Consider the following 18964-nt stretch of genomic DNA (forward strand, 5'->3'; position numbering starts at 1 on the left):
TTTCACATCTCAGACCTGATGACCTGAAGCAGGTTAAATCTTAGAACAGAACAGATTGGGCCAGTGAGAATCTTGGACTTGAAAATAAGATGATTCCTACCACCACTGTCACAAGTCACTTATCTCTCTTGGGTTCCATGTAATGGACTGGATCAGGGTTTCTCAACCTTAGCACTATTGGCGTTTGGGCTCTATGAGCCTGTGTTGTAGGATGTTTGGCAGCATCCCTGGCTCCTCCCCACTAGATGCCATAGCGTCCTGCAGCCGTGGCCACCAAAAATGTCTCCAGACATTGCTCAGTGCCCCTGGGGGGGCATCCTCACTCCTCTACTAAAAACCCCTGGGCTAGATCTTTTGTCTGCTCTGGGTTTCTGGGATTATATGAAACATCCCATTCTTTCTCCCTCTTTCCAAAGTATATTTTCTCTAATCCTTAGTCCTTACTGGGAGAAAACTCCCACTTAAGTCAGGAAATGTGATTTGAAGCCCTGAAATTCTACACTTACAAATTTAAGATACTGGCCACATCTTATGTTCCTGCCAAGATCAAGCTAGATACCTGTTCTAGGTCCTTGCAGTTCAAGGAGGAATTACTGCAGGCATCATAGTCTGTACTAGGAGGAGGACAAGCTGTTTTTTGTTTTTTAAGATTTATTTATTTGAGAGAAAGAGTCAGGGAGGGGTAGAGGGAGAGAAGCTTTAGCCGACTCCGAGTTCAGCATGGAGCCTGACGTGGGGCTCAGTCTCATGACCTTGAGATCAGGACCTGAGCTGAAACCAAGAGTCAGACGCTTAACTGACTGTCACCCAGGTGTCCTGAGGACAAGCTTTTTGCAGAAAAACAAATACAGGCTGGCAGACCAAAGGGGACATTAACAGATGAGGTCTGCTGCTGTTGGTGATGTATATGGGCAGTGTGTTTCCTCCCTCCCTCCCATCCTCTCTCTCTCTTTCTCTTTCTTTTTTCCTTCCTTTTTTTCTTTAGCCAATGCAAAATGCTTCCCAAATAACTGCATGATAGTATCACTGTCTCGTATAAAAATGGCCCTCGTTCTTGAGTCCTTTTAAAAATGTCTTATTCAGTAGTGCTTACAAGCTAATCGTAGTGCTGTCTGTCCTAGAATATTAATCTCCATTTCACCATTTGGTGTCTTTGGTCTTTTTATGCAGAACGTTAATGCAACTAAATAGTATTTACTACTATAAGCTGTTGATTTTAAGAAGATAGGAATTGTTTCAGTTTCCATTTTTAATTGATTTTTCTATTTGTGTGTATTTGGTGATTTCACATCTCCTTTAATCCAAGGATATTATGTGGAAAGCTACCTTAGGAAGAAGATGCTTCTTTGGAGCTGAGGTGGGGTGACTGCATCTAAAGTGCTACCGGGAGCTCCTGTTTCTAATCTCGTTTTGTCCTTACTTTGAGATTTCCTTTCTACTAATCAAAATTCCAAGGTCTGTGAGGCTTTGCTTTAGAGACTCTCTAGCTCCTTAACCTTTTGGCTCTAAACCTTAGGAAGCGGAGTGGGGACAATTAGATGGAAAATGAGAATCTTCTGTAAAAGAGACAGTGAACAGTCCTTGCTGCAACTCCATGTGGCATCTTTATGGGCCTGAGGTTAGGATTTGGGCTCTTGGACGTCAGGCATTTATTTATCATGCTCTCCTCTCAGATGCTGGCCGCAGCCCAAGTGTTGGATGTCATGACGTTGGGCACTGGAGTCTTATGTAATCTGTGGGTGTGCTTGCAAGGGCAATGTGATCAAGTTATTGTTCACCAGCCTCTGAATGTTCTAAAGCTTGTGATCGCTCCAGCAGTCGGCCTCTCCCTTCCCTCCCACTCCCCACTCCCTAAAAAGCTAACCTAAACACAACATTCCCAGGTTAGGCAGTTGTCATTGAACAGTTACAGGGAGCAGCACCTCATCCTTGCCCTGTGGCTGATGATTTGTGATCTCTATTTTAGTCTCTCACTTTCACAAAGTACAGTTCAGACACAAAATTATATTAAATTATAATTTTAGGTAATGTTTTATAGGAGTGAGCCGGGGTGCCTCTCTTCAGATGAAGACACTCTGGAACAATTCCATATTAAGCAAAATGGCATGGGGCGGGGAGGAGCAGAGGGAGAGAGACATTCCAAGCAGACTCCACGCTGAGCTCAGAGCCCAGTACGGGGCTTAGTCTCAAGACTCTGAGATCACGACCTGGCAGAAGCCAAGACTCTGTCACCTAACCAACTGTGCCACCCAGGTGCCCTTTTCTGATGACTATACACACACACACACACACACACACACATGTATATATATTTAAGATTTTATTTATTTCAGATGGGGTGGGGGCACAAGCAGGGGTGCAGAGGGAGAGGGAGAAGCAGACTCCCCGCTGAGCAGGGAGACCAATGTGGGGTTCGATCCCAAGACCCCAGGATCATGACCTGAGCCGAAGGCAGACACTTAACCAACTGAGCCGCCCCTGATTGTGCTTTTTCTTTAATATGAGGTTTTGAAAGTATTTTGGCTAGGTTGTGATTATCTCAGACACTGGTTAAAAATTAATTGAGAAATGCTAAGATGGCAGAAACTCTGGATTTGAGCATTTGTATCTGTACATTCACATAATACCCACACTCCTCACTGCATTTGAGTGAGGAGAGTTATGGGAAGAACATTTCTAGATCTTTCTGGCTTGCAAACTTGGGGCTAGCCAGAAACTATAGCCATAGTTTACCCGTCATGTTCCTCAAGAATAAAGAGTTCTCTCTCCCCAGCAGTCCCTGGGAAAGAGTCCCTGAGACTGCTTTTCTCTGGCAGTCATCTTTGAACGGGGAGTTCTGAATCTTGGGGGATGTCAGGGAGTGGCGGCCCTGGGAGGGGGTGTGTAGGTGGTTGCAGCGAGCTACTGGGTGGAGTCACCTCACTCGGTCATGAGATACACTAGGAACAGAAGCGCTCATTTCACTCCCAGCAAGCTCTACTCAGTTATGCCACTCGGGGATTCATTCATTCTACAGGCATTTGCTAGATCATTATTTTATGCTGGATGCCAGAGATAGGGTGGGAGTTGAGGGTTCAGGGATGGGAGGGAGTTGTCATGTTTGAAGGTGAATGAATGAGGCTTAGTGTTCCAGGAGCAAAATACTATGTGTGACTTGTGGAGTCCTCAGTAAGGAGTTACTGCTTTAAAGACCAGGTGAGACTCCGGGGCGACCTCTCAAGAGTGCATCCTGACCCATTCTTTTCCTCACTGAGCTTGCTGGGTCTCCCCATAATTGCTTTCTCTTTGTTCCTGGACTCTACCACTTTTTTTTTTTTTAAGATTTTATTTATTTATTTGACGGAGAGAGAGACAGCCAGCGAGAGAGGGAACTCAAGCAGGGAGAGTAGGAGAGGAAGGAGCAGGCTCCCAGGGGAGGAGCCTGATGTGGGGCTCGATCCCAGAACGCCGGGATCACACCCTGAGCCGAAGGCAGACGCTTAACAGTCGACTGGGCCACCCAGGCGCCCCAAGGACTCTACCACTCTTGATCCTGACTTGAGGATTTTGCACCTGCTCTTCCTGTGCCTAGAAAACTCTTCCCCCTGGAACAACACAGTGTTTGTCCTCCTTGTCACCTCCTCAGAGGACCTTCTCTCAAACCCCCATCACATTCTTGTTGATTAACCTTTTTAATTTCCTTTGAGCACATGTCACTCTCTAGAATGATCTTGTTTACCTCCTTGTGTTTATTGGCTGTCTCTGCCTTCCATATTTGGTGTAAGCACCTTAAGAGCAGGAATCTTGTTTAGCTTGTTCACTGTGGTCTTTGCAATGTCGGGAAGGAGTTCTGACATACAGCAGGTGTTCAGTAAGTCATCAGTATCGAGTGGATGAAAGAATCTGTATGCAGAGAAACAAACTGGAGAACAGGAAACGTCACAAACTCCATGGAGGAGCAGTAAGAAACCAATTGGAAATCACTGGCTCCTTCCATCTTAGGGAGGTCAAATACCACTTGAAATAGATGGTGATGGTGAAATCAACAGTGGTAGGTACTGAGCTGAGTGCGCTACACACATGAACTCATTTAATCTCCACACTAACTCTATGGGGCATGTGTGGTCATCCCATTTTGTAGATGGGAAAACTGACACAGAGATTTAATAAGTTGCCCAAGGTTACAGCTGGTAAGTGGAGGATCTGGCTCCAAAAGCCATCTGAATCAGTTAGCTTTACCATGTCAAGGTGATCATAGAAATGAAACAGAAAAGCACACCCAGCTTCAGTTTCAAAGTCCAGTCCATGCTAGAGCCCAAGAGACTGTGTGTATAGTGGGAAGCGCATTTGAATGGGGATCCAGAGACCCATATCTGCTCACTCTGGAATGACCATTTAATGGCCTTGCGCACTCCGGATGGCTCTGTTTTGCAAGGGGTTTATCTCAATCCCAAAATGAGGGACCTAGACTCTGGTCTTAAATGATCTCTAAGGTTCTTTCCAACATAAGGGCTCTTAAGCACCAAAGAAGGAGAATCATGGAAAGTTATTGAACGTTCCCAGGCCTCAGCCAAGGAGCCATGAGTGTACGTGCATACATTCCCATATACACTTGTATATGCATGAAAAGGCTCTGTAAGGGTGCCTGCTAGACTTGTTCGTGGTTGTTTCCCCTCAAGAGTGGGAGTAAGGAGGAACATTTCATTTTGTATTTATACATCTATTTGAATTTTTCAACAAAAATGTGCTACTTCTATACTATGAAGAACTACATGAAGACAAACCGGTAAATGCTTTGTTACTAGGTTACCAGTAGTCTGTGTATAAATAGATATTTCTAAGGGAAGATATATTTTTTTTAAGATTGTATTTATTTATTTGAGAGAGAGAGAGAGCACGCGCAAGCACAAGCAGGGGGAAAGGCAGAGGGAGAGAGAAAGGAAGAAGTTCCACTGAGCAGGGAGCCCCATGTGGGGGCTCGATCCCAGGACTCTGGGATCATGACCTGAGCTGAAGGCAGCCATTTAACTGACTGAACCACCCAGGCGCCCCCTAGGGAAGACCTTGACAGGACTTGGAAGTCATGTTTCCAAGTATTTGAACCATTTTCTCATGTGTTGTTTAGCCCTAAACTCATTCCACCTAGCAGGTCCCGTTGTTTAGCAAGGAGACCCTCCAGCCCAGAGCAAGACAAAGAGACGTGTGGTTTCCATCTTCAGGTATTTGAAGTGCTGCCAGGGNNAGAGGAATAGACTTGTCGTTGCTTCAGAGCAGAATTGCCTGGGTAGAGTCTAGAGGGGGGAGTCGCAGCCCAGAATGCAGTGGTAAGTAGCAGAGCTGTCCTCCTGGTTGCCCGGTAAAAGTGCTCTTGGTTCTTATGTATTTATTTTGTATGTGGCAGCTTCATAAGGGTTTTAATGTGATTCCCATGATTGCTGCAGGCCGATATTCCTTACCAATTTCATACACCATTTTGTGTTCTTGTCTAAGCGAATTTTCAGAATGTTAAGTAATAGCAATTTAAAAGTACAGTCCTATGCGTCTGTGTTGGGCCCCCACGTGTGCTTCGGTTTTAATGCATCTCTTCCGAGATAAACAAAGGTCTCTCTCTCTCTCTCTCTCTCCTCAGAAGGGGTAGAAGGAATCTTCTGTTCAATTTTAGATTTACATTTAAGATTTATATTGTCTACATTGACACATTTGTGCCTTTAGTTCAAAACGTATTACATGTGTGTTGGAGGTCAGAGAAGCTTTGAAGTTTTGGGCAAAATACCTGTAGAGATTGCTATCTAATATTTTTGTGATTATTTAAAAGCTGTATTTTCAATATGTATTTCTTCTTAATAGGTTTTTACATTATAGCAAAAATCTTGATTGGTGGAAGTGATGTGTCATAATTTTCATAAGGAAGTAATTCCTTGTCTGTACGAATAACGTATTTTATAGTGACAGACAGTCGGTGCTCTTGTGGAGTGCCAGGCCCTGACTAAGCGTTGTACCTCTTTAATCTTTATAACCGGTCATTAGAGTATTATAATTTTAATTTTGCAGCTAAGAAAACTAAAGCTTAAAACATTTAATTTTTTAAGATTTTATTTATTTATTTGAGAAAGAGAGAGCAGGGGCAGGGGCAAAGGGAGCAGCACACTCGCCACCGAGCAGGGAGCCCAATGCGAGCAGGGAGCCCAATGCAGGGCTCGATCCCAGCACCCTGGGATCATGAAGGCAGATGCTTAACTGACTGAGCCATCCAGGTGCCCCAGATGTATCTGTCATGGGTATTGTTAGATGCTTAACTGACTGAGCCACCCAGGTGCCCCAGGCTTTTAAAACATTTTAAACTTGCCCAAGTTCACACCGTTAGCAAATGCCTGAACCTGGATTTTCCCTGGTCTGACTTTTTTTTTTTTTTTTTTTAAATCATGAGGGATGGGGGTGACCTTTGCTTGAGTGACTAGCTTTATATTCAAGAGGGCGTCTTTTAGAAGAACTGCCCACTATTAAGCCAGAACGACTCTGGAATTTCCCTGCGCTTTGGATTGGTAAAGAGGAGGGCATTTGTGGCCTGAGTTTAGACTTCCTTAAATCTCTTTGTAGAATGGAGGCACTTTTCCTTCAGATGATGCACCTGGTCTGGACAGAGCATTAGCATATTTGAATCCCCCACTTAAGGGGGGATTTTAAGGACTTTGGTGATGCTCACATTTCTCCCAAGCTTCCAGCCTGTCTAATATTAGTCGTGCTATTTCAGATGTTTTGGTGTGCCATGGGCTTAGGTGTCCTGACACACAGCACTGTGAAAGACAGTCCTGGGTGCCGGGGCTGTCAGGGCAGGGCTTCACAAGGGGGGAAGGGTTTGCAGCTATCCCTAGAGCCTGTGCTTTAGGACTCCACTTGGTATATTGGGTGCATGTGGAGATGTCCCAGATAATCTTAGCTACCTGCTGTTTTTCTCAGGGCGTGGGCGGAATTGTGGAATTTGGGAGTCACCCAGGACCTAGAGCATGTGGCTGAGAGGGAACCTTCTTGTTTACCTCCTCGTGCATGAGGGAAGCAGAGTCCACCAGGGCTGTGGTCCTCGTGATTATGGGGAAGTTGAAGCTGCCCTGGTGTCTAGCTGGGTGGTGGGGTGGACGTTTTGGCTGTTTATACACACAGTTTGGTGGGCAGAGATAAGACTGCTGGCTGGACCGGCCTCAGAAGGCTTTGTTTCTTTCCACACAAAGAGGCCTTACAAGAGAGATGAAGTGTGATTGCCGGGGATTATTTGTGGGGAAGTAGCCCCAGCTACTTGATTCTTAATGCTAAAATGGGCTCTAATCCTTGTTTCCTTTTCGGTATTGGATTAGAAAAATGTAGGGCAGCATTAGAATTGGCTGTTAACAATACCCATGACAGATGCATCTCCCGAGAATTTTGGAATGGGAGTACCTAGACAGGAAGGGTTGAAGTCCAAATTTTTACCTCCAGCTACCTGCTCTCCATCTCCCCTCAGATGTCTCTCAGCCGCCTCAATCTTAATTAAAAACACCAAAAACCTCTTGGTATTCTCCTACAAGTCAGTTCTTCCTCTAAATCTTTTCTCTCTATATCTCCAAATTTCTTTACATCAATTTCTTTGCTTGAGCCAAAAACGCAGGAGTTATCTATGTCTCTTCCCCACACCCTGGCTTCCACATCCAATTCAGCAGCCAGACCTGTTGGTTTTACTTCCAAAATATGTATCAAGTCCATCCACTACTCACTATGACCCCTGCCACCAATCATGCTGATTTTTTTTTTTTCCTGATTGCAGAGGCCTCCTAGCTCTACGCCCTGCTTCTGGTCTCATCCCTTCCAGTCTCCCCTCTACGGCACATCAGATCATGTCCCTGCCTTCAGTGGCATTCCAGTGCCTTTCAGATAAAATCATACTCCTTATCAAGGCCCGAAATGATCTGGCCTCCAACTCACCTTATAATGATCGCCAGTTCCAAGAAGATGTCAAACTCTTTTTCCAGCCCACGCCTTTGTGCCCGCTCCTAATCCTTTCCAGCCTTCGCATGGCTGGCATCTTCCTTAGGAGGTTCACTTCCTCAGAGAGGCCGTAGCTGGTCCTCCCGTTAAGGTAGCCGTCCACACCTTTTTTTTTTTCCCCCCTGTCATAACCTTTGTTTATTCACCTTGGAGAGCACTTATGAGAAGCCGAGATTGCACTTGATTCAACGTCTGCTCCCTCCACTAGGCCGTAAGCTCTGTGGGAGCTCTGCCATGTTTTCTGTGTTTCATTCCTGGTGCCTGGTCCACTGACTGGTAAACAGTGGTTACTCAGCAAATGTTATCGAATGAGAGAGTGGATGAGTGAATAGATATGTTACCGTATCATTATTTCTAGTGAGTACATTGTATTCCATTATATTAACATAACCCAATTGACTTAAGCGCTGCCCTATCATTGGATGTATTTGTTCCCAGTTTTTCACCACACTGAAATATGGGAAGTAATCTAAATGGCTATTGTGAAAGTGGTTGACTAAACTAGGGACTGCTATGCAGGCATTTAAAATCAGGAAGCATTTTTATTAACATGGGGAAAATGAGCTTATTCATGAAAAAAGCATAATACAAAATTACATATACAGCATGATCTTAACTATGTAGAGTTGCATGGAGAAAGCTAGCAGGAAATAAACTAAAATGTTAATTATGTACTTCACGTTGGCAGGATTACAGGTGATTTTTCTTCTTGATTTTTTTTTATGTATACAAGTAGTATGTGATATTTTCTTTATACTTTTTTGTGTTTTCCATGCTTACTGCAGTGTGTAGTTTTTTTATAATCAAATAAAACGTTCTTAAAGATTTTTTTTAAAAAGACTTTATTTATTTATTTGACAGAGAGAGCACAAGCAGGGGGTAGTGGCAGAGGAAGAGGGAGAAGCAGGCTCCTAGGAAGCCCGACACATCCCAGGACACTGATCCCAGAACCCTGGGATCCTGCCCTGAGCCCAAAGCAGATGCTTAACCGACTGAGCCACCGAGGCGCCCCAGAGTTCTTAAAGATTTTAGGAAACTTATGACACATCAGATGATTGAACATGATCAAAAGCAGAATTCAGAAGCATACTCTAGAGAATGACCTAAATGTTTGAGACACACTTGCTGACGGCAACTGCTCACCTTTGAGTCTTTCCAGGCCTTTGTATCACCTGGATTTAGAAAGAGTGGCAAAAGTTTTATTTCCTGTGAAGACTCCATGGCTGGTAGACCTGTGTGTGCTGTGTCATTTCTAGCAACTGTGGCTTACCAAAATGGTGATTTTGGGGGGGAGCATCCCACAGATGTGCTCAGGGTTAGAAAGACATCACAACTGCCCTTCACATCTGTTTTTGGAGCTTGAGGGGGCTCATGTGGCCTGAGGTATTGTCATAGCCTCTTACCCACTTAATTTTGAGATTTAAATCTCAAAAAACCCGAGATCCTGTGGGGAGTCCGTGAGCAAATCTGTCTTCATAATAAAACTAAGATGTTATTTGCCTTCTTCACTCTTATTCTCTCACAAGTACACAGTAGAGTTTTCTAGATGCTGTATGATTCATAACAGATTGCAGAAGCAGATAGAACCCAGCTGTCTTATGAAGCTAAAGAGAGTTGCAGAAATGTTTTTTTAAAAAAGCCAATATTCTTACTAAAAATTGTTTTATTGTAGAAAATATAATTACATTTAATTAAAATGCTATTTATGTTAACATAACATGTTAACATAACAATGTTTCTTGTATTTATTTATTTATTTATTTATTTATTCATAAAGTAAGCTCTATGCCCAATGTGAGGCTTGAACTCATGTCCTGGAGATCAAGTGTCAGCATGCTCTACCGACTGAGCTAGCCAGGCACCCCTCTTGTTATTTTTTTTTTTCACCTTTTCAAAGCTCAAAGCTCAAGACCTGAGCTGAGATCAAAAGTGAGATGCTTAACCGACTGAACCACCCAGGCGCCCCTACTCTTATTATTTTAAGTGAATTAATGATCACTTAAAAATTTTCTCAGTCTAATTTTTTAAAGATTTTTTTTAAAAGATTTATTTATTTGAGAGAGAGACAGAGCATGAGCAGGGGGAGGGGCAGAGGGAGACAAGCGGACTCCCCGCTGACCAGGGTGCCTAGCATTCGGCTTGATCCCAGGACCCTGAGATCTTGACCCAAGCCAAAATTATGAGTCGGATGCTTAACTGACTGAGCTACCCAGGTGGGTAGCTTGGGCTTGAACTCCCAACACCAAGATCAAGAGTTGCACACTCCAACTGAGCCAGCCAGGTGCCCGTCTCAGTTTAATTTCTGATATGGTAAATATCAGTAGATATTTACCCACTTAACAAACATTCTTTGCAGTCCTCAATTTTTAAGAGTGTAAAGAAGTCCTGAGACCAAAAAGTTTGAGAACCACCAAATTAAAGGAACAGGAAGAGGGGCAGCTGGCTGGCTCAGTCAGTAGAGCATGCAATTCTTGATCTTAGGGTCATGAGTTCAAGCCCCACATTGGGCCTTGAGCTTACTTTAAAAAAAAAATTAAGAAAAAAAAATAAAGGAACCAAAGTTTGTGGTAATTTGATTATGGCTCAGTAAGCAGATTGGTTGAATTGCATGACAGAGAAAACAAAGTCTGTGGGGGGAAATGACCTAGTCTAATATAATAAGCAGGTGTTGAAAGTTGTTAACATTACATTAAATTTTCCTCCTTCCTTTCTTTTTCTCCTCTCTCCTTTTTTAGAGATCATGCATGATGTAATAAAGAAGGTAAAGAAGAAGGGGGAGTGGAAGGTAAGTAGAAGAGCACAATTAATGGTCTTAACAGGTGAGTTCATGTGGAAAATATAAGAAAACAGGGTTGGAGGAAAGGTATATAAATAGGAAATCAAGACTTTTGCTGTGTCCAGAAAGTACAAAAGAAGGTAATCCATTCTGCCTCATTTTATGCAGTCCTGGTAAGGAAATCTCTTGGTCATAAAGCTTCTCTTAAAGATCACCTGGTGGGACACTTTAGCAGTGGAACTTTTCTATTCACACAAAATATTGCCTAGAACCTCTTCTATGAAGCAGAAGAAGGTGAAATCATTCTGCTTGCTATGGAGAGAAAGAAGTCCCTCCGGAGAACATTTCCAAGGAGCCCACACAACAGTTTAGAAAGCCCTCGTCTGGTCCGGCCCCATTTATCTGTGACTGTATTATGACAAAGAAGGAAGCTTGTTTATTTATAGAACATTGAGAGCAATGCTGGAAGCAGTCCTTAAGCCAGGCAGATTGATTACGTCCTCACTTACCGGAGTGGGTGATACAAGTGGGAAAGCGTGCTGTCCTCCACTCAGAAAGTCACTTGGTTGTCTGGGGCCAGGAGAACACGCTGTTTTACTTGAACTTCCCCATGTGTCACTGGAGGGTTTATACCAATGATTCTTGCCCCTAAGTTGTCCTACAGTCAAGAGCCCATACATTTTCAAGTTCACTTGGTCCAGGAACAACTTTGCTGCGTGGATTTTGGTCTCCTCCTCAGCCTTGTGAGCTTCTGTTTTAGCCAGCACGTCCGTCCTCCTCTTTATCCGTGTCCTCCTCTTTCTCTCTTACCCTTCCCATCAGTAATAGACTTAAGGACTTGTGAATTTTAAACTAATCTTGAGGAAGTTGCCTCATAAAATGAAACTAATCGGCTCATAGAGCTTTCCGGTCCCCATGGTGTCTAGCTCCTGTTACCTCGGTGTATATCATTAAAGGGGAGGAGAAGTAGCCTTGTTTCAGCTAATGGCTTCTCTCCACTCTGGGCTGAATGGAGACAGGAGTGGTTCGCTGAAGAATTGCAGGTCTGAAGCTTTTAGACCAGGACTGGCGGGCGTGTTGTTGTTCTTTCAGTCTGGACTGAGATCGAGTATGCTCCCAGACAACACGTGTGCTGGTACAGCCTCATGGTGTTGGCAGCAAAGTCCTCATCTTCCATGCCATATGTGTGGCACGGGTATTCGTTCTCTTGTAAAATTAAAAAGAAAAAAAGCTTATGCTCTGAAAAAGTAATCTCCAATATGGTTTTCTCTGAGTGTGGGTGCTGTAGATGACTTTTTTCTTTTTTTCTTTTTTTGCCTTTTTTATGAGTAGTCATTTTCTTCATCATGGAAAAACTTTAATTTTTTAAGCTTATAAAATTAAGTCAGCAAGAACAAGTTCTAACTTCTAGAGGGTCAGGTTTGGGTGTGGCATGGGGGGGAAGGTAGCATGTATGTTAGCACACTTCTGGCCCATGGGAAGTATTTATAACAATATTCTGTTTTTCTGGGGCGCTTTTTGAAGTCTGACACAGTAAGCTGATGAGAGAATTGTAGCAAATCCCATGCAGGCCGTAAGCTGTTCTTCTTGCTTCCAGGTGCTGGTGGTCGATCAGCTGAGCATGAGGATGCTGTCCTCTTGCTGTAAGATGACGGACATCATGACCGAGGGGATAACAAGTGAGCACAGCTCTCTCTCTGCCCTTGAGTGAAACTCAGGCCTCTTTGTGGCAAGCTTTCCCCCTCCCTATTCGTTACTATCTCACTTGACCTCAGATTCTTCCAACAACCTGGGTGGTCAGGCTGTAAGTTCTTGAGAGAGACCCAAGGCTTGTTCATCGCTAAATCCCTAGCACCCGATGCAGGACTAGACGATCATTAAATATCTGGTAAATGTGCCAAAAGGCAGGTTAAATCAAGGGGGAGAAGGCTGGCCACCAATAGAAACAGTGCACAAAAGACCTGAACAGGCACTTAACAAAGAAGAAAATCCCAATGGCCAAGAAATCCATGAAACGTTGCCCACTTACATTAGTTGGTTAAAACCAGAATGAGATCTTGCTATACACTCATCAAATTGGAATATTTAAATTCTGATAATGCCAAGTGACAGATAGGATGTAGAAAAATGGGAACTCCTGTATGACAGAGTGTCCATTGGTATAGTTACCTTGAAAAACACTGGCAGTATCTGGTAGAGTTGAAGGTGTATGTGCCCTATAAGCCAGACGGTTAGACGGTTGTCCTAGACAACTTCAGGCATGTGTGCCCAGAATGCACATGCAGGGATGTTCACGGAGCATTGTTCATAGTAGCCCCAAATTGGAAACAACCAAACATCCATCAAGAGTACAAGGGTTAAATAAATCATGGTAGAGTCACATAGCAGAATAGTATAGACAACGAAAATGAAGGAACTCTGGCTAACAAGCTCAACACATAATGTTGAGCCAAAGAAAGAAGATACAAAAGAGTACTTAGAGTGTGCTTTCATTTCTATAAAGTTCAAAACTAGCAGAACTAAGCTATGCTGTTGTTTAATGCAGGTGTATGTGGTAAAACCATGAAGAGAAGTGATCCCATTCCTTAGGACAGTGGTTCTCTCTGGAGGGAGGGGAGGGAGGGTATGCCAAGTGCACTTCTCTTCGTGCTGGCCAGTTCTGTTTCCCAACTGGGGAGGCCCTTATGCAGGTGTTTACTTTGTAATTATTTGTATGTTTATGTGTTATTCACTCTTTGGAATGCATGTTATAATTTCACAACAAATAGGCTTTTTAAAAAAGGTAAGTCACTTGCTCAAGGTCCCTAGCCAGTGTCTCACACCTGAGACTAAGACTCAGACCTCTGGCTCCTGTCCTTGAGCTCTTATTCACATTGGTGTGTAGCCCTTGTCTTACTCAGGGGCTCCTTTCAAGAGGGATCCTGTGTTTTAATCTTTGAAACAGCATTCTCTTCTGAGCTTATCTCAGAAGATTGAAAAGCAATACCTTCTGAGCTCTTGTTTCAAACAAGGAAGTTAACCTTTGTTTTTCCTCTGAAAAAAATGTTGAGTGGAACATACCTGTTGCAATGTACTTCCTAATTTTTGTCCCCTGGAGACTTTATATGATTTGTGGCTTGCAGACTGTTGCTGGTCTTTGTCAAAATTACTACCAAACCACAATTATTGGAGGAAGAACTAGGAGGGTTGAGATTTCAATAACCTAAATGAATCTCATTCAAAGGTTTGTCCTTTATTCTAAGATTATGTCTTTCTTATTATTTGGTGTTAAATGTTTTTAAATTGTGAAATTATGGTAATAATATATCATGGATTTTCTTATTAAATTCTATGTGAAATATATACTATGAATATGTATGTCATGATTTTGGGGGGGGGTATAATCACACCTTGGATGTGAGTCCTTCATTTTTAAAAATACTTTTCCAAATCCAGTGTATCTGTCACCAGAAGCCTAGTCCTATAAATGAGAGTACATAGCTTTTACTGTGACTTCTTGTCATTCAGGGATCGAAGACTGGGTTTGCCCCTGTTTTGAGCTTACAAAGTTATTTTCTTCATTGAATTTTTTTTTTTTTTAAAGATTCATTTATTTATTTTAGAGAGAGAGAGCTGGGGGAGGGGCAGAGGGGAAGGGAGAGAGACAATCCCAAACAGAATCCCTGTTGAGCGAGGAGCCCAACGCTGGGCTCCATCCCAGGACCCTGAGATCATAACCTGAGCTGAAATCAAGAGTCAGTTGTCACTCAACCGACTGAGCCACCCAGGCATCCCTCTTCATTGAATTTTTAAAGCTATTTTTTTCCTCTCTCAAAGCAAATATGCACAAAAGTTAAGGGGGGAAAGAGCCAAATGGAGCTAAGGAGCTTCTAATGAAGAAGCAGCAGCATCCTGGCCCACTCCCTTCTCCCTCAGGGTCTGCTCTTTCTTGGTTATCCTTTTGCAGTTTCTAGATAAATACTTAGACTGTTATCTTTGGATTCATTGATGGTAGATGTTATCTTTTAGCTCCCTGTGGTAGATGAGGGCTCAGCTCTCCCACTGCTGCACACAGACTTTTCCCAACTCCCAAAGGTGGGTTCTAAAAAAGGTTTTTGCTTGGCAGAATTGAAAAGTTAGCAATCCTATGTGAAACCCCCAAAACATTTTGGGGGAAGTATTGTTGGCCTATGAAATTCAGAAATCTGTAACTAGTGGTAGAGTAGATAATTGAAGGACTTTGGTATTTGAACATTATTTGGGGTAAAAAGTCTTTTAAATGTTACAAGGTATCATCCTAAAGTGATGCTTTTTTTTTTTAAATAAAGATTTTATTTATTTGATTGAGACACAGAGAGAGAAGGAACACAAGCAGGGGGAGGGGAGAGGGAGAAGCAGGCTTCCCGCCGAGCAGGGAGCCTGATGTGGGGCTCGATCCCAGGACCCTGGGATCATGAGCTGAACTGAAGGCAGATGCTTAACGACTGAGCCACCCAGGCGCCCCTGAAGTGATGCTTTTATTTGCTTAAATCCTCTGCATGAGAAGAATGGCACCAAGTGATTTTACTGTTCTCTCTGTACCAGAGGACAGTACAGCATAGATAGCACATCCTGAGCTTTATCAGGTGGCTGGAAAGATGAGGATTATCCCAGAAGCTCTTCTTTCCAGTTGAAGTAGCTGACATAACTGTAAAAGAAATAAGCAAACCAAATGCTTGTAGTTAACAAAATATAATGTTTAGTCTTTGAACTATTGGGAAGGACGGCACTGTATTGAGGGCATGTTTGGAATATCTTCACGTGATATACAGAAGAAAATGATAAAAACTATCCAACTGTTGATAAACAAACTCAACGTGCAAATTCTAAAGGAATTGGAATTATTTAGGACACATGAGAAAAAAACCAAAGAAGGGATAAAAGACTGTTTGTGACCGAATGAGGTTTTTTCCGTTTTTAATCACGAGATCAAGGAGTTTACTTAAACCGAAATGGGAAATATTTAGTGTGATAAAATTTCAGGTTTTCTAACCTCTTGAGCATTGTGAGGCAGTGGAATGTGGTAACTCCAAGGAGAAGGCAAATGATTCCCACCCCACGCCCTGGAGGTTTTCACCTGCAGCTGTCTGAAGGTGGTCTGTTTAGGTTGTTTTAGTTCTGTGACCCCTGGTTCTGTTTGCTTGCTGACCGTGAGCCGCTGTTTGTTTTCTAGTCGTGGAAGACATCAACAAGCGCAGAGAGCCGCTCCCCAGCCTGGAGGCTGTGTATCTCATCACTCCGTCCGAGAAGGCAAGTCCCGCTCCCGGAAGAGCTTTGGCTAAGGTTGCACGTGCTGGCGTGGCATCTGTGGCGCAGAGTGTCTGACGTTTCTAGGTTAAGCGCGCATTTAACACACTGCTCTGATGAAGCGTGCAGTCCACAGACAGGGAAGGAGGGGTGCAGTGTGGAGCGAGAGTGCGTTAAGCTCTCTGAAACACCACCGCTGTCCAGAAGGCCAGGCCCGGGTCAGTCTAATTTCCCCCTCTTGCACTCCTTCTCTAGGGAGGAGATCCACTGTGTCTAATGAGTGACCCACCTTCAGAACTCTGGCATTTTATACTTTTGGGTCCGTTTCCTCCAGGTCGTGTATGTCCAGATTGTGTTGAAAATTACTTGTTGCAACATTTTGGGAGGTTGGTTCAAGTCAGTATCCAGACAAGATACACCTCCTTGCATTTGGTTGATAGTGTTCTTAGGTCTCTTCATCTGTATAAATTCCCTTCAGTTTTCCATTCCCTTTCTTTTCACTTTCGAAAACTGGTTTACATCTGAAGTTGCCAGAACTTCATCAGTATGAGTTTCCTGGAAGGTTTTGGACCAGTTTCCTCTTCTGTGAATATCTTCTTAGGAACCCAAGTTATAGTGGCTCCAAAGAACTGTGCTGTCTTCTGGAGTGAGCTAAGAAGGCTTTTGTTCATCTAAACTCTGAAACAATCCTAATTTTAAGTCTTCAGAATTCCATTATGGCCAAACATGAATTATACATAAAAAATCCCCTGCAATTTTGTACAAGCAGCTCAGATTTAACCCAGTTCAGATATAGTTCCCATTTTCTTCTTCAATTCCCTCTTTTTTTCCTCTCTACAGTCTGTCCACTCTCTCATCGGTGACTTTAAGGACCCACCAACCGCTAAGTACCGGGCTGCGCACGTCTTCTTCACGGACTGTAAGTACTGCCGGCAGCTGCTACCCCTGTCCTTCCAGGTTAGCGTTTCTGCACAGCAAGGCTGATCAATAGGGAAGAAATGGGTTGTTGCCATGTTTCCCCTGAGCTTTTATTTTCCCTTCAGAAGATAAATTGCATAAGAGACAAAAATAAACACGCAAAGACAAACCTACTCGGTCATGCAGTCCTTCCTAATGAAAAATAGCACCTCTTCTAAGGACTAGGAGGTTTAATGCCGAGAAGAATTTTCCAATGCTAGCTTTGATATTTCACTGTATAGACTTCCAGGTATCACCATAAACTGTAGTGAATTTCCATCAGTTTTTCAACTAAGATTGTCCAGTCCGGCGGTGATGGTAGCAACGGAAACTGCGTCATTGTCTTGGAGTTCACTTTCTTATTTTGTGGAGGTTTTGCGCATGGAGCCTAGTGCAGAATCATCTTGGTCAATATTTGTTAATAGCAAGGAGAGAGGAGTTGAGCTGGCTAGCTTAAAACTTCAGCAATAACAGTGCACCCACCGTTCTTCTCTTTAGGGAAAGCCCTACAGAGCTCACCACTGAGAAAATGGGAAAGGTTCTTGCAAAGAGTAATTGTATACTGTTCGAATATGCATAAAAAAGCAGAGAGGTGACATTAGTAATAATAAACCAAAAATGCATTTCTGAGAATGCGAAGCCATTTGTTTGGCCCCGGAGAGCCCCTGGCAGTCCCGGGTTCCCCACCAAGTGGGTCTCCCATGCAGCCGAGCTCCTTCGAGGGTCCCGGAGAAATGCCTGCACCGTCTTGCCGGTGGTTTTGTTTTTCCTCATTGCATTTTTCATAAACGTGTCAGATGTGTGGTGTCTGTTCCTATCACAGGCCTTTTCCTTATCCCTTCTTAATCTCCTGGGTTTTGTCCTTTCCTTGGTATCAGAAAGTAGTTTTTATTAGCTCGTTAACTCTCAATAGTCTTTTTTGCCATTTGCTTCTCTGTTACATATTGAAGGCCATTTAGGTGGTTTTACCCTTCCTTTTGTACCCTAGAGATAAGGGATAGTCTAGGATGGGACGAACTTTCTAGTTGCCTTCTTAAAATCCTAATAAAATAGAAAATCCTCCAGATGTGTGCAACTGTTGAAATGGACCTGCAAGTGGATGGGGAAACCCGCTGTCTTTTGTCCTTCTTGCAGCTTGTCCAGATGCCCTGTTTAATGAGCTGGTGAAATCTCGAGCAGCCAAAGTCATCAAAACTCTGACGGAAATCAACATTGCATTCCTCCCCTACGAGTCCCAGGTGAGCCTGAGTGGGGAGTGCGTAGAAAGTCTGCATCCTTGGGCAAGTCCTGACGGGAGTGCAGTAAGCAGAGTGGGGGAGGAAGACATCATAGTCTGAATTGTCAAATGACCTGCTGTAAGTGGGCATTGATGGAATGAAAACAGAGTTACTTACGCGTCTGCCCGAGGCCCTCATCTGACTCTCGGGTTATTTCTGACTTTTTTTTTTAAAGCCCTCACGCCTTTCTTTGTGTGCATTTCATCCTTGCTCACAGTGTTCACTCCTACTGGCTGACTCCTTGAATAACCGAAGGTAGCCAGTCCTACAAGAGCAGGGAAGGAGAGCAGGGGAAGGGATCAGACGACAGCCATCTGCTGCACAGGAGACTGGATTGTGCAGAGATCACCTCCCTCACGCTCTGCTGGGGGAGCAGATGGTAGCCTTTGTCAGTGGCTGTTAACACTTCCGATGCCGGAGCGCGGCGGCAAACCTCTTCCCTTGGGGAAAAACTAAGTTGTTAAGCCAGTAAAGGTGACGCTGATTGTGAGAGAGCGTACAAAATTTGTATCTTCGTTTTGTAAGACTGGTTAACATGTCTTCTCCCGGCAAACAAGAAACAAAACTAACAGAACGCTTAGGCATTTTGTAAAAGTTGACCGTGGCTTACGGCATCTTTATAGATCAGCTTCTAGACGTCAGAGAGTGACCTGTTCTTGGGTAAGGAGGGATGGAGAACATACAGTGTGAACAT

At 43.5% G+C, this 18964-nt stretch overlaps 1 protein-coding gene across 3 annotated transcripts in view; it reads left to right on the forward strand.

Moving 5' to 3' along the window:
- The window catches only part of STXBP1 (syntaxin binding protein 1), a 64984-nt gene that overhangs the window by 18955 nt on the left and 27065 nt on the right, over positions 1–18964 (forward strand). For all 3 annotated transcript variants that reach the window (XM_040631928.1, XR_005835251.1, XM_008698734.2), the window contains 5 exons: positions 10731–10780; positions 12369–12450; positions 15963–16039; positions 16877–16955; positions 18128–18231. In XM_040631928.1, the coding sequence (XP_040487862.1) occupies positions 10731–10780; positions 12369–12450; positions 15963–16039; positions 16877–16955; positions 18128–18231 (392 nt within the window). Of the gene's footprint in view, positions 1–10730; positions 10781–12368; positions 12451–15962; positions 16040–16876; positions 16956–18127; positions 18232–18964 lie in introns of those variants that run through there.

This window comes from Ursus maritimus, unplaced genomic scaffold (assembly GCF_017311325.1).
Source record: "Ursus maritimus isolate PB19 unplaced genomic scaffold, ASM1731132v1 scaffold_17, whole genome shotgun sequence".
NCBI lineage: Eukaryota > Metazoa > Chordata > Mammalia > Carnivora > Ursidae > Ursus > Ursus maritimus.